Source organism: Tasmannia lanceolata, unplaced genomic scaffold (genome assembly GCF_043159265.1).
Source record: "Tasmannia lanceolata isolate RefF3 unplaced genomic scaffold, GAP_Taslan_0.1 ptg000002l, whole genome shotgun sequence".
Taxonomy (NCBI): domain Eukaryota; kingdom Viridiplantae; phylum Streptophyta; class Magnoliopsida; order Canellales; family Winteraceae; genus Tasmannia; species Tasmannia lanceolata.
This window is the reverse complement of record NW_027518679.1, coordinates 56,276,499-56,299,232: the sequence shown is the minus strand read 5'-3', so window position 1 is coordinate 56,299,232 and position 22,734 is coordinate 56,276,499. Positions and strand designations below refer to the sequence as shown.

At 39.9% G+C, this 22,734-nt stretch overlaps 3 protein-coding genes across 3 annotated transcripts; 1 reads left to right on the top strand and 2 right to left on the bottom strand.

Moving 5' to 3' along the window:
• The first annotated feature begins 85 nt into the window (after positions 1-85).
• Positions 86-7,037, top strand: CFIM-25 (homolog of CFIM-25). Its single transcript, XM_077382881.1, has 7 exons — positions 86-273; positions 558-603; positions 4,523-4,616; positions 6,129-6,202; positions 6,312-6,398; positions 6,482-6,592; positions 6,703-7,037. The coding sequence occupies exons 1-7, from the start codon at positions 146-148 to the stop codon at positions 6,772-6,774; spliced, it is 612 nt and encodes a 203-aa protein (XP_077238996.1). The 5' UTR covers positions 86-145; the 3' UTR covers positions 6,775-7,037.
• Positions 7,038-9,151: 2,114 nt separating this feature from the next.
• LOC143880112 (uncharacterized) lies at positions 9,152-10,609 on the bottom strand. The gene is made up of 2 exons (XM_077382870.1): positions 9,708-10,609; positions 9,152-9,344 (listed from the first exon to the last, which is right to left on the bottom strand). The coding sequence occupies exons 1-2, from the start codon at positions 10,564-10,566 to the stop codon at positions 9,292-9,294; spliced, it is 912 nt and encodes a 303-aa protein (XP_077238985.1). The 5' UTR covers positions 10,567-10,609; the 3' UTR covers positions 9,152-9,291.
• A 3,975-nt stretch (positions 10,610-14,584) lies between these two features.
• On the bottom strand, positions 14,585-15,326 carry BRH1 (brassinosteroid-responsive RING-H2). The gene has a single exon (XM_077391458.1). It carries the CDS (start codon positions 15,260-15,262, stop codon positions 14,762-14,764), a length of 501 nt encoding a protein of 166 aa, XP_077247573.1. The 5' UTR covers positions 15,263-15,326; the 3' UTR covers positions 14,585-14,761.
• Positions 15,327-22,734: the final 7,408 nt, after the last annotated feature.

The following is a 22,734-nucleotide window of genomic DNA, read 5'->3' as shown; positions in this document are numbered from 1 at the left end:
GTTCATTATGGAACGGCTAGGATCATTTGCTTGGGCGATTTTTGTGTCTAACCATATCCATATGGACCGTCAAAGAATCCGCATTCGGTCCGAAATCTCTCTCTCTCTCTCTCTCTCTCTCTCTCTCTCTCTCTCAGCTAGAGTCATGGCTTCTCCTTCAGGGAGTGACGTTGTGGATATTTACCCTCTCAGCGGATATTACTTCGGATCAAAAGAAGCTATTCCAGACAAAGATGAAACCCTCTCCGATAGGATCCTAAGGATGAAAGCTAAGTACGTTCTCTCTGCTTTTCCATTCTACGTACGCTTCTCTGTACTCCCAAATTGCAATTTGGGTCTTTTTAGATTTCAGTTTACAAATAAATTCCAACCTCAGAAAGCCCCCGTTTGCATTCAAATTCCAATTTAGGACTATATCCAAAGGCACCCATATAAAAAAAATGGGTCTTTTCTCGAAAATCTTGTCTTCTAATAATAAATATGGTTTTCTTATTCTAATCCCATCTTGAATTATATTTTCTTCTCTGTCTCCTATTTTTTCCCAATTTCATATTCAGCTATGCCATGAGTGGATTGAGGACTTGCGTGGAAGGAGTAATTCTGGTCAGTGTTTTTCTTTTGATTTTTTTAATCAAGAATATACATATGCTGATCTGACGGTTTTGATGGCTGGGATTGAATCTTCTAGCAATAATTGTAAATTGGTATACTCTGTGCTACTAATATGCTTAGTTTTATCTGTTTCTTACAATCCCAGTGAAAATGAGAACTGTAGTTATAATTTATGCCTTATTTGGACAAATGATTTTGAGGGTTTCTTCCTGATACATGGCATTTGTTTAGTGATTAGCAAAATAAAATACATCATATGTATGAAAGTATTATACATGGCTCAAGAATCATTATTTGTGTGGGTTGGTCATTTTTTGTGGCAGTTAGAGTCCATCTGAGTTTGGTTTCTTTATTAGATTACTTGGGTTTTCCAATAAAAGGGAAACATAACCCTTGTACAAATGAAAGTCTCTCCTTCTTTTAATAGAGTGAAAAAAGCTCTCCTTCCTCTCCTTCACTTCGCCCATGGGCTTCGCTTCAAAAGAATTAAACCACATATATCTTTGTCTTTGTGGTTGTGTGATTTTATTTATTTTTGCTTTCTTCTTTGCTTTTTGTTTGCTGCACTACAAACTGTTATCAGAGCTATAATATTTTGTGATGGCGGTGAGAACATCAAATGTGAAATTTTATGTAGAGAAGTTCGATGGAAGAAACAACTTTAATCTGTGGCAGGTTAAGGTTTGTGATCTTTTAGTGCAACAAGGCTTTCATAAGGCGTTGAAAGGAAGATCAAAAAGTTAATTGTTCGATGAAGGGGAATAGGAAGATCGTGATTTCAGGGCCATTAGCACTATCTGCTTATGTTTTGCAGATGAGTTATTCTATTATCAGATTTCAATGAATATTCTGCAGAAGAGCTATGGAAAAAACTTGAAAGCTTCTATGCGATAAGGTCCCTTACAATTCGGCTTTAAATAATGCAACAATTATACAATTTGGAGATGAAGGAAGGTATGTCCTTTTATGAACACCTAAATCATTTCCATAAGATTATTTGTCAGTCCTCTCGGAAACTAGTGGAAAGAGTAGGGGTGTCATTACCAATATAGAGAGTGAAGAGAGAGAAAGAAAGAGAGAAAAGACAAGTCCTTTTCCACTATTCTTTTACCAAAATTCTACCATTTTGTATCAGCTAACGGCAACAAGTAAGCACTCGGTGCCAACTCCAGGGCTCTTGCAGGGTGTCTGCTGTAATAATGGAAGTTCAGATGAACTTTTGGAGAAGATATTGCTACCTAAGTGTAGAGAAGCTGTGGACAAGTTGCTGTCTAAACCGTCTAATCCTCAATACTGTCAATTCCTCAATTCACTCAGCTGTTACTACTAGCAACAAGCAACACAATGCCAAGAAAAAATTACAGGACTGCATTGTTGTCACTCTCGGCTAATGTGCAGATGGAGTGATGGCTTGCAAGGAGAATTCTTGGTGAATTCTGATCTGAAATGTGGCTTCATATGTGGACCTCACCAATGGACAGAAATATAACAGTCTGAAACTGAATTCAAGACTTTCAGCTGTGCAACTTTCAAGACTTTCAGCTGTGCAACTTTCAAGATTAGTCACGGTTCCTGCTGTTCTGAACTCTGCTCGGCCTCAATGAAGAACACTAGATTTCATGTTTTAGTGTTGAAAATGCAAATCTTCCCTGCTGAAAGGAGATCCAAAGGCTAGATCAAATGTTCTGCTCGGCCTCAATGAAGAACACTAGATTTGATGTTTTAGTGTTGAAAATGCAAATCTTCACTGCTGAAAGGAGATCCAAAGGCTAGATCAAATGTTCTGCTCGGGCTCAATGAAGAACACTAGATTTGATGTTTTAGTGTTGAAAATGCAAATCTTCAGTTCTTCACTGCTGAAAGGAGACCCAAAGGCTATATCAAATGTCCTCACAGATTGCAACTAGTGATAACAGTCTTGACGGCTTCTTTTTGTGTATGGATCGGCTACCTCCTTGTGTAGATTTTCATATTTACTCCAGATCTGAGATGGATTCAAGAAATCAAGAGCTTTCTTGCCGAGAATTCATGTGTGAACTCAAACTAACCAGATCTGAGTGGACTAGTTGTGGACTGTTACAGATCTACTTTATTTTTTTGTTCTTCACTTTGCTTCCGTGCTCAGCTTCCATCACGACCTGGCTCTGATAGCAGATCTGATGTGGAGTACTCTAGCACTAGGAAAACCACTAGGGAATAGTGGCGTAGGAGCACTGGACTTAGGAGTTGAGCACTAGGAAAACCAGATCTAAAGGATTCAAGTGGAGATCACTTAAACATTCAAATCGTGTAAAGGACTGGTTCACTAATAGTTTGTAGGTTCTGTTAAGGTCTGTTCTTGATCAATCTCAAGATAAATTGGTTAGGAATGTGTAGATCTGAAGAACACTAAGCCAAATGCTTAGGTTCCAAGGATTCAAGTAATAGCAAGTAGGACTGTCATGAACATACCCATTACCTTCAAATGGTTTCCTCCCAATAAAAATCTCCAAGTACAGCATCTTCTTGAACCCTCTCTGCAATGCAAAACCCACTTCTTGAAATCTTTCTGCCTTTTTATCCGAGTTGCAGAAATAAGCCAAGAGATAGAGTAGAAGTACCTCAAAAATCTATAAACACCCAAAAGGCATGACATATGGTAATAACTATCATCTAAAAAAAAAAAAAGGGGAGAAAAAGAAAAGAAAACAATATGGCAATAATGGCTGATTCTTTTGGGTTGTGAGAAGAGGGTGTTTGGTACCAGTCCCTGTGAGAATTGAACACAAGACCTTAGACAAGGTCCATGAACCCTTACCACAAAGACAGCTGTGTGGGATTGGTAATAATGGCTGATTCTCCTTCTGTTGGTTCTATGCATGCACATGTAAATGGAACTCATGCCCTGCTTAGTGGGTAAATACTAAATAGATATAACTAACACAGAGAACTGAATGTAGGGATGAGTCAAAAAACAATGGCATAAATAAGGGAAGTGAAGAAAAATGGATTTAGGAGGAACTGAGCTGTGGAAATCCTAAACCTAGCTTTGGAAGAAGATCTGGAAGGCTTAGATAAGGGGGTTTCCTACCTGGAAATGCAGAAGTTGGACGGGTGCTGCGTCCCAGGTCGAGAGAGGGTTTTGTGGGCGGTGGGTAAGGACTAAGGAGAGACAGATCGAGAAATGGTGGTGAGGGAGGTAAGGAGGGAGAGAGAGAATGCTACACATCTTTGAGATGGTTGGGAAAAAGACGTGGATGGGGATGAGAGAGAGGGATAACTGTGGAATTCCTGAATTTATAGTTGGTGTCGGCTGTCCAAAATGGTGTGAAAATCCACTCATCTAAAGTACAGATTTTACTAAGAAAAGGAAAAAAACCCTATTTTTGGTATCTGCTTAATATAATAGATGTATAGATATGTATATGTGTATGTATCTATGTGTGCATTGTCTCCCTTGAAATGCTGAAAACTGACATGGGTGGAAGTGCCTAAAGATCGCCAATACCAGTATATAAATTTAGTTTATGGATGAAGTATTTGTACTAGATAAAGGGTACAGGGGCGCAGATACATCTCTAACCCTTCTACCAGCAGTAGTATAGTGTATATCCCATGAAATATGCTCTATGCATATAATCAAAGTGCTGTTAAATCAGCAGTAAACTGTTTCTTGCTGCAGTATCCACACTTATTAGCAACCACAAAAATATTATTTGCATCCATGGACGGTTGGAATGAATGTTACAGGCTCAAAATTTGAGATTGATTTCATGTATTCTCTGGTCAGGATTGAATTTGTTCTTAATTTTCTTTTATTAGATGTTTTTGCAAGGCGGCAAGCAACTTTTTAGAAAAACCAATTTTCTTGATTGGAGTTTTTTGATTCTCCATTTCTGAGGTTGTTATCATGCCATATGTTTTGAAATAGGTTGAGTTGTTTCAACATCCTCATGTGTTGCTGCTGCAAGTAAAGAATTCGTTCTTTAAGCTTCCCGGTGGTCGCTTAAGACCAGGTGAATCAGGTACTCTGCGAGGTCCATCTCTTTTTGTTAAGTGAAATTATTAAGATTATGTGTTCTACTGTTTGAAACTTTAAGTCTTCGTTACCGTTTTGTCTTAGTTTGTTGCTACCAAGCAGTTCTTCAGTTGGCTTGGTGCTTATGTAGCTTGTTTGCCAGTTTTCTGAACCATGTGCTGTGTGCAAAATGCATGTATAGGGAGATGATGTCCGCACTCCCTTATTTTGATAATGACACTCCTCACTTTATTAAACACTTATTTTGATTGGCTGTCTATAACTTCTTTTGGGAGTTGTAATAACCTCTAACAGCTAATTACAAAAGTGTAAAATAAAGAGTTGAACACCATTATTAAGAAAAGGGTGTGTAGATATCAATTCCACTATAGAATTCTAGATCAGAGAAAAGAGTGGCATTATTGAAACAAGGATGTATATATTGGGAAATGGTCTTTCCAACCCCTTTTATTGCCATTCCTCATTTGTTGCTGCCTTGTTTTTTCATAAATTTTTTGAAATGACATTTGTCCCCCGCACCAATCTCTCTCTCTCTCTTTCACACACACACACACACACACACACAATCACTTCATTTCTGAACACAAAACTATCTCCTCTCTAGAAACAAAACTACTTCTCAATATAAATGCAAAATGCATTCATCATTGAGGTTTCCTTGGTTTCCATTGGTATTATAGAATGCCGAATGTAGGGAGTTTTTCTAGTGGAACAGAGCAGCGTGAGAAGAGATTTGCAAATGCATGCCCAAGCCATTAAGCTAAGCCTGACCCATCATGATTCCCCAACAAATTCACAGGCCCTTTATGCACTCTTCTGGAAAACTCCAAGCAAGGGCAGTAACTCCACTCAATGTCCTCAAATTCCTCAAGTGGGAGACACAAGACTTGAGGCACACTTACCTCGAGCTTGCATCTTCGAGGTTGTAGATGGTGGACATGGCAGGGGTTGTCTAGTGGAGGTTTGGTTTTGGTTTGGCTGATATTGTTCTTGGAATGCCATGACTTGTCATCTGAAGAGTGTTGAGGAGGAGATTTTTGGGTAGCAGGTTTCAGGGGAAATCATGGAGGGGTTCAGCGGTGGGTGAAGTTCAGAAGATCAAGCGTTTTTTGAGGGCATAATGGGTTATTGGAGGTGTGAAAGGAGGGACGACTTTATCTTCGTCTTTGTGAAGAAAGGAGAGCAAGAGGGAGGGGTGGGGGAGGAGGAGCTCTCTTTGAAAGAGAAGAACATGATCGGTTATCTAAAAAACCAGAAACCAAAGAAAAATCTGGTTCATGTTTGTTATTATAGAAAATTTGGTGTTGTTTTCATGGAGGAGGTTTGTCGTTTGACTCATTTCAAAGAACATGTGAAAAAAGCAAAGGCAAGAGTGGGTAGAATGGCTAGAAAAATGGGTGGAAATATCATTTCCCATATATTTATCATAGATACTGTCAGGATCTTATTTATGTTTTTTGGCAGAGTTTAATAAAATTCAAATGAAAATATGTTCTAGAGATTGATGGACTAAAACGTAAGCTTTCAAGAAAGCTCTCGGTTGACGAAAATGCCAACGATGCAGAGTGGCAGGTGAATATTTTAGTTGTCGTATTGATATTGCGAGATCTCCTTAGTCTTTTATAATCTCATTGGATGCTTGAAAGAATGTCACTAAATGCTTTGTTTCTTGATTTTCCAGATAGGAGAATGCCTTGGAATGTGGTGGAGATCTGATTATGAAACTCTGCAATATCCATATTTGTCACCTAATGTAAAAAGGCCCAAGGTACTCGATTACTCCTGTCCGCCAACCTTGCATATTTTGGTTACATACAACTCTAAATTATAGTGTTTCTGCCATCCTTGTAGGAATGCACTAAACTTTATCTTGTTAAGTTGCCGAAGAATCAACAATTCATCGTACCGAGAAACCTGAAAGTGCTTGCGGTTCCACTGTGCCAGATTCACGGCAATCATAAGGTAGGACATATTATTGGAAGCTACAGTATTTCAGTAGTTAATTGGTTTAGAAATCTAAAAAAAATGTTTAACTTTGCCGTTGACTAGTATTTAAATCATTGCATTTGTAGACATACGGTCCAATAATCTCAGGAATTCCACTGCTGCTATCTAATTTCTCCTTCAACATTGTTCAAGATTAACTCAAAGCCTTCTCTTCATCATGACCGTTGGTATATTAGGCACGTGGGAGCCCTTGTAGAGAAGATCTACTGACTGACCAAGACTACATGGATGAAGCCAAACACTTGCAGAGGTATTCTTCTGCGAAACTGAACGAGGCCATTTTGTTTTCTTACGAAAAAAAACTTGTGAATCTCGTTTTTTGTTCCTACTGTAATTTTGTAAATGTAGTAGATGGTAGGATATTTTGAGTGTAAAAAACAATGTATTTGTTCTTGATAAATGATAACTATAACCTATCAAAAAATAAAATAAAATTATAACTATGCAATCAGAATTTGTAGATGGTGAGACACACATTCAAGTATATGTTTATATCAGTGTGCTTCGTATATCTTTCCAAGGGAAGCCCATGTGATGAGAAACTGGTGAGAAAACATAGTTCTGTGAAAATGCAAAACAAAGGAAATCAAAGAAAGATATTCGAGAACACATGAAATTTACGTGGTTTGACAATGGTGCCTACGTCCATGGTTAAAAATGATCAAAGAGCTTGCACTATACGGGAAGATTACAATATTACAACATCAGCACTATCTAAAATGATGGAAACCATTTTTCTTGAGTCATGTACAAGTGCATGCATGCTGTAAGTATTCCGTCAACCATGAATAACAAACCTCTAGACATCCCATTTTGACTCGAGGACAACTCTCACTTTGTTAATCCTTGAAGCATGGTTAAAAACAATAGACGGTTATGATTTCATTATAAATTAGGGAGAAAAGGAATTGACCCACATTGATCAAAGTAAGTTCTCGTAGGGTAGGATCGCATACTTTGCATTGCCTCCCTTAATTGCTCTTAATTCCATCCAAATCATAGTTAACCTCTTTTGATGATCTCTAGATAACCCTAAAATTTCTTTAATCTCCCCTTTTCTTTTTTCTTTTTTGAATGATGCTTTAATCTCCCTTAAACCCTAAGGCTCTGTTCGTTTAAGATTATGACAACCGATTGTGAGTGCCAAACCGATTATTGGACTCAACGTTTGAATTTGAGTCCAATAACCGGTGTAGCATTCACAATCAGTTTTCATAATCTTCAGATCCTATTCGTTTAAGATTATGAGAACTGATTGTGAGTCCCAAGCAGTGATTTTTGGACTCAAATTATGTATAATTGGTGTGATTTTTGTAAGTTTTTCATACGTTTCTCACATGTTTCACATAATTTTTCGTATGTTTGCCGAAAGTTCAGAAACGTTTCTTCAATTTTTTTTTTTTTAATATTTCAAAAATGTTTCTGCAAGGTGTTTAAGGAAAACCGGGTTTCCTAACATGCCTCATAAGATGACTACCTGCCATAGAAAGCATCCGATACCATCTTTTTACAGTGTTGCCTGTTAGGGCTACTTTTGATCTGCTCGTAGGGAGGCATGGTCGGTGGCTCCACATGCAACTCACTGGTCCCTAGTCGTTTTTGGGCTCTAGTTAGTACGAAAGGAAACGATATTAGCAATCCCCTTGTTTGATTTTCCCAGCCCTATCATCATTTCTCAAAGATTTGAATTTCTTTCCTGACCGTTAGCTTTGCCTCCAAACGAGAGAAGGTTAAAATAGAGAAAGGTAGATAGAACTCCATTTACTAGAATGAATTGTCGTATGAGTTACACGAGGAAGAGATCTAACATGCACCAAGAAGGCTTCTTAATTTCACCCATCAATGAAAATCCCTTTAAAACTATCTACAAAACGATATTAAAAATATTTTATTTATATAAAACTTCCACTGCAACTCTTTTATTTTTTAAAACTTCTCCTTGCTTCTGCTGAAGTTTTGAGAAACAATGAGGGTGGTTACGAATAAAAAGAAGTGTGCCAATATCAAAACAAGAAACTGTGACTTTCTCTACATAACTAATTAAAAGGATATGTTATGAGCTTGCAAAGTGGAAAAAGAAAGAAAGAAAGAACAACATGCAAGAAGAGTCGGTGGTGTTGGAAGTTCTGCTTAAATTCTTCCACGTAGACACCCACCTTTCATGCATACAGTCGATGCTTACCAGTCAGTCCCTGCTAGAAAGCAAAAGATCATCTCCCCTCCCCACTCTTTTTACTGGCACACCCACTTTCTCTCACTGGCAAACTTTTAGAAAGAAAAAATACTTGCAAAACACAGCGAGGTGAAGAAGCTTTCGGTAATTTACCAACTTTTCTCTTTTAAGTATCTAGCCTTTCTATCAAAACTTTTGATCTTTTTACGCTGCCAAAGCCAAAGCCAACACCACCAACCACGCCAACAAAGCTTTCTATTACTTGCACACTTTTAGAATTCGATCCTTTCTACTTTCATCTTTCAGCAATCATGAGAAAATAGCTATAACAGAGAGCCAAATAAAGAAGCTTTCGGTAATTTACCAACTTTTCTGTTGTACATATCTCTAATCAGTAATACAAAAGTTGCATGGAAAAAACAAAATAAGAGTAAAAAAATGGCTGAGTTCTCCTTCTATTAAGACTGAAACTGTTGATCTTTTACGCCGCCAAGACGAAACCCAACACCACCAGCCACCCCAACCAAGCTTTCTCTGCCAAAAAAAGAAAAAGAAAAAAAGAGAATAAAGATTTACAGAATCAAACATTTTCTCAACTCAGCTCAACTGAGCCTTTGTCCAAAACTAGTTGGGGTCGGCTAAATGAATCATTTAGAAAATTTTCATGAGAAAGGTGTAAGAATCTATCCAAGTCTAATCCTGACACCAGTTGGGTTCGCCTACATGGATCATTTTCTTGAATCAAACATTTTAAATTCCTATTACTTAGATACAGACACTCCTTCACCGCTTATTACTTAGATACAGACACTCCTTCACCGCTGTGAATGAAAATGAAGGAAAAACTGAAAGGGAGTGTAACAAAAACAGAAAGGAAAAAAAAAAAAAAAACCTTACTAATGGCAAAAATTCCGATATCATGTTTGGGAGCCGAGCTCCAGAAATCCACCTGACCGTTACAATCTGTACTAGTATTGGCCCCATTACTACAAACACAGATGAAATAATTACGTGGAGGGGCATACCCACAAACACCCCCACTCATCTCACACCCATTACAAGCCGTGGCAAGATTGTAATTATCGATTCCACCCTCACTATACTTCAAAGCCACCCCATACTGCCACTGAGTCGGATCGGTAGGCATATCCCCCAATGATAACACCGATGCATACCCGGCGCATTTTAGCCCCTGTAGGTCAAGATCACCTTTGGGACCCAAACTCGCAGGGGAATAAACACAACAAGAGTTAGTAGAAGCAAAGAGAGGGAGGCCAAAGGAGGTGACCGTAGGGCAGGTGTAGAGGGCGGCACAGAGGTGGGCGTTGGAGGGGTCGCATAGTGAGGTGGTTTTGTAATTTGGGGGGGATAAACATGATAAGAGGATGAAGAGGGAGGGGCCTAGTTGGAATGGGCCGTTCCAATCGAGGCCGAAGTTAGAGGAGGATTGCATGGAGGAGCATGTGGACATGGAGAGTGGGGTGATGGTTAAGGTGGAGGTGGTGTAGGATAAGGAGCTTATAGGGTAGGAGCCTGTGTGGGTGGTGAGGAGGAGTTCGTCGTTAGGGCAGGATAAGGAGGGGTAGAAGCGAGGGGAGCCACAGCCAAAGCCGACGCCGAGAGGGTATTTGAGTGGGAGGGAGCCACACTTGTTCTTGCAGGCGGGGACTATGGCTAAAGTGCGCGTGGGGGTGTAGAGGGTGATGATGAAGATGGAGTGGAGAAGAGGAAGGGTGAAGAGAGAGCGTTTGTCCATGGCAGAAGAAGAAGAAAGAAGAGGGCAAGAGGATTAGAAGCCATTACACTTGTTTTTATAAACCACTTTTCACGTGGGGATGGACTCTTTCCAGCTCTGATTCTGGTGCGTATCGCTTTCTTGCATGGTGCGTACTATAGACACCCAATTGGTACAGGAATTGACGAGTATACGGCGTGACCTCATTGTAATTTAATACAACCTAGCCACTAGGTTGGTGGGTCCTACATTGATTGATCCGGACCGTTCATTTCGGAGTTTTGATGATTCAAAATATGAGTTTTCCGCAAGGCCTTTTTAAACTTCTTGTGTTGTAATGTTGCCTTTGAAACTTGAACTTTAAGACTCTTGGGTGTATATGTGATCCTTGAGAAAGTGTTTCTACTCCAATGGTAATAGTTTAGTATCACCACTAGACCTGGCAAAATTGACCCGTCCCCGCGGGTCGACCCAACCCACCCGCAAATTTGCGGGTATGGGTTGGCATTTCAGTGACCCGTCAAAATTGACCCGCAGGTCACCCAACCCGCCAAAACATGCGTTGGGTCGGGTGAACCTGTGGATACCCGTATTTTGTTTTTTTGTTTTTTTTTTGTTCGAGTAGATACCGGTTACATTTTCCAACTCGCAACAAAGGGCAGCTTCCAAATAAAAGAGGGGATTTCTCTCTTTTGGAGGGTACTCCAGGCATTTTGTGTTACTTCATTGAGAAGCAATCCATACGAACTGTGAGATCAAAGAAAAATAGAAATGGACGGTCTAGATTAAGAGGAAATGTAACCTAGTATAAAAGGGCCGGACAAGGGTTACCCGCGGGCTAACCCAACCCCCCCGCAGTGGGTGTGGATCACCTAAGTGCTGACCCGTAGGGATGCGCGTCATTTTGACCCAACTAGTTTGACCCACACCCGCATGACCCGCGGTTAACCCAACCCAACCTAACCCTCCCGTTTGCCAGGTCTACCCACCATTGCATCAAAATTGGGCTCTCCCTACCGACTTTAGTTACATCCGTAGGAAGCTTACTTTGTTCCTATGGGTTTAAAATTTGTAGGGAAGTACACTCTTTCCCTCTCTGATTCTGGTGTAATGCACACCCAAACGTGTGTAGGCCTGGCATTCTTGCATGTTGCATGGTGCGTAATACACACCCAACGTATTGTAGTAATCAGTGAAGTTCGCAAAGCTCCTACTAGTGGTGGAATTGACGAGTATATGGTGCGACCTCATTGTAATATATATAATACAACGTACCTACGTTGGTGTGTCCCACTTTGATTGATCCGGACAGTTCATTTATGTTGGAATTTTGTAAGTCTCCCACCTGCCTTTTTAAACTCCTTTGTTGCCTTGAAATTTGAACGCAAGTCCTCCAGTATACGTCATTAGAAAGAATCGATTTGATACATTTCTTATATGAGAATAGAGTTCCTAAGGTGTCACCTCATATAGCTTATATGAGGTGGCGCTTAAAAACATAAGGGGCCTACTTTGTTTGGATGATCCAAAGCATTCATTTGATAAGCCCCTTATGTTTTTAAGCGCCACCTCATAGAAGCTATATGAGGTGACACCTCAGGAACTCTATTCTCTTCTTGTATACCCATAGGTGCAATATTGGATTCGAGTAAAATTTTGAATTGTTGAGTTGCTTGTTTTAGTGAGAAATTATATGGTGCAAGGCCTTACAACAATAAGGCCCTTGTACGGTGGAAGTACCAACCTTGATATTTGATCCAACAGCAGCTTCTCAAAAAGTGAGCTGCCGTTGGATCAAATATCATGGGTGGTTCCCCTACCGTATTGTTGTAAGGCCTTACACCATATAAAAACTCTGTTTTAGTACCTTAACAAGTATGAACTATGAGTTCTATTTCCTGAGCTAGCTAGTCTGAGTTATGAGTTCTCATCTCTTAGCTAGGAAGCAGTAGCTCTTGTTCTATTCTAGTAGCTATTGTCAATTTATAGCAATGCCATTTTTACTTGTGGTCTCAACCTGATAGTATCTATATAAATCAATTATACAATCATTCTTTCTACTCTGGGCATTTGAAATTGAATGCAAAAGTTTACTCCACATTGGAATGTGGAAGAAACTTTTGCCCTCTTATAAGAGCTAGTGTAGACGAAAAGGTATGGGCCTTTTAAGGGGCATTGGATTTGTTTGAGTGAGTATAATTTAAATGGAACTAAAATAAACAAGTGTGCCTAGGTGCGGATTTTTTCAACTCCCAAACGACGGTTTTTTTTTTTTTTTGGGAAATGATAAATTCGCCCCTTTTCTTTACATGGGACAGCCAGCCCAATGTACATGGCAATCAGGCCCGTTGAATACTTCCCACGAGAGGTACGTCAGGCCACGGGCAGAGCCGCATATAGCGTGGGGGTGGCATGGCCCCCTAATGACTTGCAAAATCCTTTTTAACTACAACAAAAAAAAAGGTTTTACCGGCGTTCACGAAGGCCGCTAAAAGGTAGAAATACATGTACTGGCGTTCTTGAAAACCGGTTATAGTAAGCCCCCAAGTAAATAAAGGGGCGGAAGGGTTGTATGTTGGACCGTCCAAATGAAGTGTCTAGCTCATGTTAAGGTAATGTAGGGAGGCAGGCCTACCTTGAAAAAGAATGTGTTTGTTTGGCATTTTGAGAACCATTTGTGAGTTCAAAATTGATTATTGGACTCAAAATTACATTTGAACCCTCATTATTTTTAGATTGTTAGAATAAATTTCGCTGCCAAAACTGATTATTGTACTCAGTTTTGGACTCCGATGGCTTCTCAAATTCTAAAACAATCAGGGCCTAAGCCTAGAGGCGGCCATAATAGACTTAGGTTTCCTGCTAGTATGCCAAACATCCCTGTGGCGCATGGGTCCAAGGCCTTGACTGCGAGAAAAGGTTCTTTGGTATATTCCTCAATAGAAGGGTGCAAATATCAAAAGAGGTGGGTGTATTAACAGTTTAGCTAATATGATCAAAGAATGTTATGCAGACCAATCAAGGGGGCAGTGGGGCCTGCCTAAGGGTGTTTTTTTTTTCTTCTTAATCGTCCATTTGCATGCCACAATCAGAGGGTTAGGATTGTCTAGATGGGTATTTTCGGGTCAGCAGATGAATGGTTTAGATCATTGAACAAGTGGACTTTCAGTTTAACTTTTGAACACTACCACTACAGCTTATGCAAGTGGGTGGGCCCGGCTACATAATGCCAATTATGGTCAGATTCATTTCCCATGGTATCATGCAATCGACAAAACAAGGTAGGCCGGAAAGTTTCTCAGGTAGAAGAAAATGCGTATTTAGAAGAGAGAGAAAACAGGTAAACAATTTCCCTCATGAACCATGAGATAGAAAAAACAAGGTAGAACAGAAACTTTTCAGATAGAGCTTTATTTCGGAGGGAGCAGGGGTAAAAAACTAAAAACTACCAGTGAAAATAAACTAGGTTCAAATCGTTCAATTGAATTTCATGCTAAGATTACACATGAATTTACAAAACAGAGATTTCAACACATGGGTCTTTTGGGTTTTTGAATGCACTTCTTTAAATCTAGGAGAAAAAGTAAAATCCAAACAAGAAAAAAAAAAAAGGTCACTTTCTCCACAAAGGGTAATGATACAGAAACTCTATCCCCAGATAACATCCGGCCAATTCATTTATCAAAGCCGTCTTTAAAGAATCAGTCAAAGTAAATGAACCTAAAATTCTTCTCTTAAATATCAAAGTCAAAGAAAAAATTGGAGAGAGACACACAAGGGGTTGAAACTGGCCTTCTAGTGTCTATAGATTTTAACAAATGAGTCAAGTCCGGTCCAACTCGGTGGCTGCATTCGGTTGAAGTAGTCCAACTTTTGGGGAAGTGGAATCAAATCCATTCTTCATTGCCCTCAAACCACAAAAAATGAAAAAAAAATGAAACTGTTGAGAATTCCACTGCAATTCTGCTTATGATAATTTGAAAAACTGAACCCAAATCTCTAACCCCAAAATGGAAAAAAGAAAAAAAACTGTTGAGAATTCCACAGCAATTACCACTAATATTTCATTTTAAAGGAATTTAATAAAATATATAGAATCCCCAGAAGTTACATTTGGGGTTCAAAGAAACATAATTTTTCTCTCTTTTTCTTTCTTAGAAATTAGAATATACACAATTCAACCCTCCAAATAACCAATCTTTCTTTTTTATCACTCCTAAAAAGAAGAAGAATACTCCCCATAAAAGTCAGGAATTCCAGCAGCAGCCCAAAGCTTCTCATTGAAAGCTTCTTGCATCTCATCGGGAATGAAAGGAGTCCTACAAAGAGGACAAGTTTTCTGATCATGATCCAACCAACGGTCGAGACAGCTCCGATGGAATATGTGTCGGCAATTCGTCAACCGTCGGATCTCTTCTGCACCCTCAAATTCGTACAGGCATACTGCACAGCTGTCTGGAGTTTCACCCGAGGAGAGATCCTCGAATTTCACTACTGGTAAGATTTCTCGAATTAGCATAGCTGATACAGACTGGAATTCCGGCGTTTGGTCGTAATATGAATATTCCGGCCATACAGTGTCGGAATCTAGAAAATCTCCAAGACCCACTAACTTGAAAAGCATATGTATGAGTTTCCGGACAAAACCCAGAAGAGAACACACTTGTAAAAGAAGTCTAGGAAGGAAAAGCTCTGAATAGCCTACAGGAAAGCCCATGAGGATTACTCTTTTTTCTTTCTTTACAGCTGAAGAGGAGTAGCTTTAAGAATATGACTATCTACTGAAATAAAAGTGTTCTTATAAAGAGGTGGAGTTATGAAAATGCCCCTAGGTTTTGAGGAAACTACAGGAAGAGAAAAATTAGTTGTAAACGTTTGAATGGGGAAATGATGTTGAAGAATTTGAAACGGAAGCAGCGGGGAAAGGAATAGGCATTGACTGGTATTTTGGAAGTTAATTAGGTACATATGGATTGGTGGCCGGTCCACTGCAGTTTTAATTCAGGGTTCACCATCTATGACCACCCTAGGGAAGACTCTAAGAAGGTTGTAAAAGGGTCCAACAGTGAGATCCAACGTGGATGGAGTGGAGTACCGTTTAAAATTCACAATAATGGGATGATCCTCACCATTTGATTAAGGGACTCGTTGCCTTTAAATTTTGACTCTTTACTCAGTTTGTTTTTGGTTGTTTGTTTTCATCCCATTCATTATGAAGATAGGGTTAGGTATGCAACTTGGGTCGGGCTCAACCCGAATTGGATGGATTCAAATAGATTTCGGCTCAGATTGGTTTGGTATTTCATAGCATTGGGTTGGGTTAGGAAAAGCCAACCCAATTTAATTTCTAGTTGGGTTAGGGTTGGGGGCTTGGACAACCTGATCTGACCCAAACATGACCCCATGTAATTTTATCGCGATTTTCAAACATTTAGGGGTATGAGTTTTTCTATTTTTTTTTCTTGCTTATGTCGTAGGCCAACCGAAACCCAACCAATGAACTAAATGCGACCCAATTTAGAAAATTACGTGTTAGACTGATCTGGCTAGGGTTCTGGTTAGGGTTGGGAGATTTAGAGGCGAGTTGGGTTAAGGTGGACCTTCACCGACCCAATGTAAAACAACCAATTGCTCCAAAAGCTTAAGCTGTTAGAGATGACATTATTTAATCTTTTATACTTCAACACTCCCCCTTTCTCTTTTTAGGGTTGGCCTACACATGGCACATGTGGCCCCTCTTTTGGATTGATCATTGCATGTGGATTTGTGACATCAGGGAGGTTTGAACTCAGGACCTTTGCTTTGATATCATGTGAAACAACCAATTGCTCCTAACGGCTTAAACTCTTGGAGTAATTGGTCGTTTGACATGGTATCAGACTATCAGAGCAAAGGACCCGGCTTCAAAACTCCTTGATATTGAAAATCGACATGTAAAAGAGCCCAAAAGAAGGGCCACATGTGCCACGTGTAGGCCAACCCTAGAAAGAGGGGCCACACACGTGGGGGGTGTTAAAGTGTAAAAGATTAAACAATGCCATCTCTAATACTCTAACAACCTAGGCTCAGGTCGGGGTGGGTTAGGGTTGTTGGAATGCCACTGTGGGTTGGGTTAAGGTTGGCCTCAACCTGACCTAACACCAACCAAAGTTTCAGTGAGGATCATCCGATGATGACTCTGATTTTTTAATTGGGACTCATCCGTGCTGCTCTTTTATATTTTTTATTTTCTATAAACTTGGATACATCAAACGGTTGCTTAAAAGCTCACTCTCCCAAGTTAAAATCGAGTTTACTCGGACGAGTTGTTTTTGGCAGCGTGTTTTTTATTTTTTTTATTTGAGTGAGACAAAGGAGCTATTGATTATTGATTTTAGGGCCAAAACAGAGTCAACTTGAGTGAGGCAATGATCAGTATGGTATTCGCCTAATATGTAAAATCAAAGGATTTGCCCTAGGGAGTAGGGATGGTGCCCAAACCTCATTGATTGGACATTACAATTGTTTTTATTGATGAATTATACTCTTTGAATATGAATCACCATCCATGATTAGTTTTTTCATAATCTTTCTTATGTAATTAATTAGATCGATCTAATCGTCTCAATTAGGCTTCGAGCCGTGCCCCATTTATTGTGGGACCCTTGGATTGGTGCATCAATCTTGGCCCCTTATACATTAGGCTAGGGTGATCCGAGAGCACCAAAAAAAAAAACCCCAAAATTAGACAAGATAAATCATGAAAAGATAATTAGGGCAACCAAAATGAGCAAGAAAAGGATTATACTCTCTATTGAATTTGTCTTTCTGTCCCAAAATAGACCACATAAGTGTGGCAAGTGACAAAGCATGAGAGTCTTTGATTGTCTTTGTGGCGCTGTTTTCTCACATGGAAGTTCTGTTTTTCACATGGCCTTGCCTCGCCTTGCCTTCAAAGAAGAGTTTAGCTTAGTCCCATCTGTTACTTTCTCAGCATTTGGAAGGATTGTGATTCTTACATTCTTCCTAAGATTAATAAATTAAATAAGGGGTTTTCATCACCAATCCTTTCAAATTTTGGTGCCTTGACCAAAACCAAACCCATATGCCACACCAAGTTGTTTCCCCAATAACCTACTTTTCTTTAGGTAGGTAATTAACGCACATGTAATATCTTCTTAGATCATGTATTTAACCTCTCTCTGTCACCCATAATGTATTTTTAAGTACAAATAGTGTGCGATGGAGTAATATGCAAGGGAACAATGTAGGTGGATGGTCTGACTACATTGTCACAGAAAATACAAAGAACCAAAGTACCTTTTCTCCTCCAAAGTGGAACCCACATCCAGATTGAAGAAATGTGTAGACATTTGGTGGGAGATTTAAGAGAGGCAAAGTAGAAAATAAACACAATGAAATAATACTTAAAGGTCAAGTGGGGGGCAAGGAGAATCAGGGCATAAGGGACGCAGTGAGTGGGGGAGGAGCTGTGCTTTTTGTCCAGAAGAGAACTATTCCTGACCCAACTAGAGAGGCGAGATTGGCCCATACAGAATAAAAGGACAAGTGGGTGTCAGTGGTTCGAGCTCTGGTCAGTAGGCCACCAGGTATGGGGTGGCGCCAAATGCCGATCTAAGTGGGGCCAAGACAGGGAGGGCCCACCCTGTGCACGTCGAGATAGACTATGTCCCCGACCAGACCCGGCAAACGGGTAACTCACGCGGGTACGGGTACTGCCAGCGTGGGTACGGGTAAAAAATACCCGTGATTTAACGGGTAGGTTTTTCATGTACCCGTACCCAACCCGAAGGTAACCCACTAAATTTATATTTAATGTTGTTATAAAAAAAAACCTTCTGCGGCATAGATGATTTCATTCATTTTGCAGCCTTTTGTGGTAAATATGTGTATAATTTAAATACGATTTCATTCTAAATATGAACGTTGCGTCATGTTTGAATGCCCAAAGCATGCCATCCAATTCTGCAGTAGCAGGATGAAATGTGTGTATAATTTTTTTTGGCAATGGTCATTCAGAATAATTTGGAGCATTACTAATTGCCTCCCTCATCCCTTGCAAGCCTCTCGAGCAAAGGTCTTGGAGGAAGCTCTGTACTAAGAAGAATAAATTAGACATCCATATAGTTTGAAATTTAAAAAGGGTCATGAAGGGCTTAAAATATTTCATATAAGTCCATGATAGCAAAAATCAGAACAATGATATTCATCATACATATAACTTCACAATACAAGAAATGAGTGTTTTAATAGAGGAAATGTAAATGAAAAAATAAAATAAAAATACAATGATATTCTATTTGTTTAGTGAAAAAAAAATGATGAAAAAAACCTAACCCTAGTATTGCGGGTAACCTGCGGGCACTAGCGTCCGACCCAGACCCACCCGCTGGTCATGGGTGCGGGCCAGGTGCGGTTCATTTTTTGAATGGTTAAAAAGCTACCCGTACGTGCAAGTTTTGATACGGGCCGGGTGTACCCGTGGTACGGGTCACATTTGGCCGAGAAAAAATCCCATGATGTGACACATGTGCAATGAAGTGAGCTCGAATTCTGACCAAATGCTAAAAACACCATAGAAATGCAAAAGACACCGTAGAAATAACCAAATCGTTGATCAATTTCACTTTGTCTCTTTAGTTTTCCAAATGAAACCCTCTTTTGGAAGTGTTTTCCTTATACTTTCTTCACACACATAGTTAAAACTAATTAGCAAATAACAATGTATATTATTGAACCTTAGAAAATTAGAACATGAATGTCTTAACAATTACAATAAAAAAGGGGAAGTGAAACATCCGCCCCTTTTGATTACTAAGGACACCCACCAGCAGTGTATCAATGACTGCAGATGGGATGATGTACTACTCGTCACGATTCAATGGGGCTGATTGCCACGTACACTGCTGCTGGGTGCCCAAGTAATCAAAAGGGGCGGATATATCACTCCCCTAAAAAAGAATTCAATTAATCATGATAGCTTTACATTGCAGCAAAGTATACATGGATTCCAAAACATTCATAATTATAGACAATGATGGAAACAAACCTACTAAACCTAGAAATCCATAGTCCTCTTTTATTTATTAAGAAAACTATAAGATAGGTGTAGTCGGGTAATAATAGCTAGAATTGAAGTCAAGAAAATAATCCCTGACTCTTCCAACATAAGAAAAAAGAGAAAAAACAAATGCGGTACTTACGTCATAGCTACAAAAATATAATAGTACTAGTGTCCGCTGTGACCTAAATAGGGTGAGTAGGCAATCATATAAAAATTAATGAGAGACAAATGAAAGTTCGCACAAAGGTGAAGAGAGCAGCCAATTATACAAAGTTTAGTGAGACAAACGGTTTGCAGACAGGTGGCTATTTTGGCCTTTTTCTGAAAAAAAACCAGCTTGATGAAAATAGCAGCTTTTCCCAACCCTAACCCTAACCCTAAACCAACCCAACCCAACCCAAGAAAATGGAAACCCAACCCGAGCCAAAATCGGTTGAACCCATTAGGTTCGGGTTGAGCCCAACCCAAGTTGCACCCCTAACTTGAAAGTGTCAAAACAAAATTAAGCATTACTCATTGGAGGAGAGAGGGAGAGGGAGAGAGAAACATTATTGATGAACAAAACTTGGCTTAGGTCCGGGTCTGAGGAACTTTCCTCAGATCCCCTATAATAGCAAAGGGTGTGGGGGTGTGGAAATATCAGAGTGAGAGAGGGAGAGGGAGAGGGAGAGGGAGATGTTATTGATGAACAAAACTTGGCTCAGGTTGGGGTCTCGATGAACTTTCCTCAGACCCCCTATAATAGCAAAGGGTGTGGGTGTGTGGAAATTTCCTTAAGTAATTGATATTTCCACACCCTTTGCTATTAGAATATTAGCAAGGGGTCTGAGGAAAGCTCCTTCGACCCCCGACCTGAGCCAAGTTTTGTTTGTTACTGATGATAATGATTTAGTGAACTGAAATCTCGTTCTTTGTGGCAGTTTAAGGGTAGTTTCGGCCCCAACTAAGGGTGTCAGTTTTGGCTCGGGCTCGAAAGCTCGCTCGAGCTCGGCTCAAATTCTTACCGAGCCGAGCCGAGCCGAGCCGGCTCGTTAAGCTTAACGAGCCGAGCCCGAGTTAGGCCAGGCTCGGCTCGTTAAGGCTCGTCATGTCACATCATCTGCAAAAACGTGTCAACATCACCTGCAAAAACGTAATGAGGGTGCGTATCAAACGGCTGTAGAAAATCGAAATTAATTTTTTCCCGTAAATGTCATATCTTTTAACTTTTTTTGGCATTTTTTTCTTAATTGTAATAACTTTTTACCTTTTATTCGTAATTTTTCATTTTAAACTTTATAAATTCAGCTATTATATGATTACTTTTTTTTTATTTGCTTTTTTGCTACCGACCTTTGCCAAGTGCGAAAACTTTCAGCTATTTTACTTTCTGTCTGGAATGATTACTTCTTTTTTTTAATTTGCTTTTACTACCAACCTTTGCCAAGTGCGAAACTTTATAACCCAAGCTCGCGAGCCTGCCCGAGCCTAGTTCGAACTCGAGCCGAGCCCGATCCAAGCCTTTGAGCTTAACGAGCCGAGCCTCGGCTCGTTTACACCCCTAGCCCCAACCATTACCCATTCACCACCTTAAATGCCCCCATTAATGATAAACGTTAATGCCTCCCGTACATACAGGTTACGCCGACTGGGTATCTGTGTTTAAAGCTACTGACATTACCTAGGGCACATGCAGACAAAAAGACGCCAATCGACGGCTAAAAGTCACAAACATCCTTTCATCCAACGGTATTTAACTACTCTTACATGTCAAAGATCAAACTACAGGTGTCTGCTCAATCAATACACGTGTCTAGTAGGGCAGCTACTGTGGTCAGCCCCCCATCTATCAATGCCCGTGTCCTAAGCAGCTCCTCAAAAGTACCATCTTCATGCGGAGATAATAACGTTATTTTTCATTAATGAGGGCCTTAAAAGGTAGGGTTGCAACTTGGGTCGGGTTTTACCCGGTCGCATCGACCTGACCCGAACCGAAAATAACATGGGTCGGGTTTGGAAATCATGGGTCTTGGGCAGGGTTGGGTTTTCAATTAGAAAATCGAACTCAATCTTGGGTAGGGCCAGGTTTAAAGGAAAAAAACCTGAAATCCTAAACCCGACCCGACTCTTATATGCATGTACTCTGACTTTCTTAAATATCTCTTGAATAACATAGGAAAATCTTTTCCAAAATATTTTTACAATTGTTTTCATTCAGGTGATCATGTGAAAATTTACTGCAAATATAGTGTCCTCCTTAAATTTATACACATGATGACAGAAATTTGGAGATTTTGTGTGTGAAGATTTGCTTTTTTCCTCATCAATCTTTAAAATTAGCCACTATGATACGCTAAAAACTGAAAACCCAACTTGACCCGAGAAACTATCTTGGGTAGGATCTGGTTTACAAATCTTGGGTTTTCTTGTAAAAATTAAACCAGACCCGACCTGAGATAATTTTTGGGTAGGGTAGGGTTTTGGAAAACCCTACCCGCCACCCGCCCGACACGAGTTGCACCCTAAATAAAAGGGGTGAATGCGTACTGGTTGGGGGTGAATTTATGAGCACCCCGCAGTTTTATTGTATCTTCCTCCATGCATACGAAGTCCACCCTCTCTCTCTAAACTAAAAAACAAATGTTATCTTCACTTGGACGTGGCAGCTTCTCCTTTTTGACCGGTGATTTGGCAGTTTGCCTCTTGAAGCCGGCTCCCTTCAACGCTCCTTTATAACCAACCTAATCTCCTTTCATTTTTGACATAACATGTTTGCATTCCCCACTGACTCATCTTATTCGTCAATTCTGATCATACTAAAATCCAGTTTTTTTTTTTTTTTCCTTCTTTCTGACTAGAATCCAAGGATAATGTCGTTCGACTACCACCACTTCCTCCTAATTATTAGTAGTGGACATGATTTCCATGTCACAATTGCAAGAGATGATAACGACTTTAGCCGGCATGGCTTTCTACTGTGGACCAGCTGCCCATGTGGGTATGTCTCTCCTCTTTTACCTACTCACCTTAATGAATTCAAGATATCTCCCTCCCTCACTCCCTCTCTATGGCTCTCCTATTTTTCTATAGCATGTTGCTAATTTCCTGATATACATATAAGATTTATCATATTAAAATAATGTACA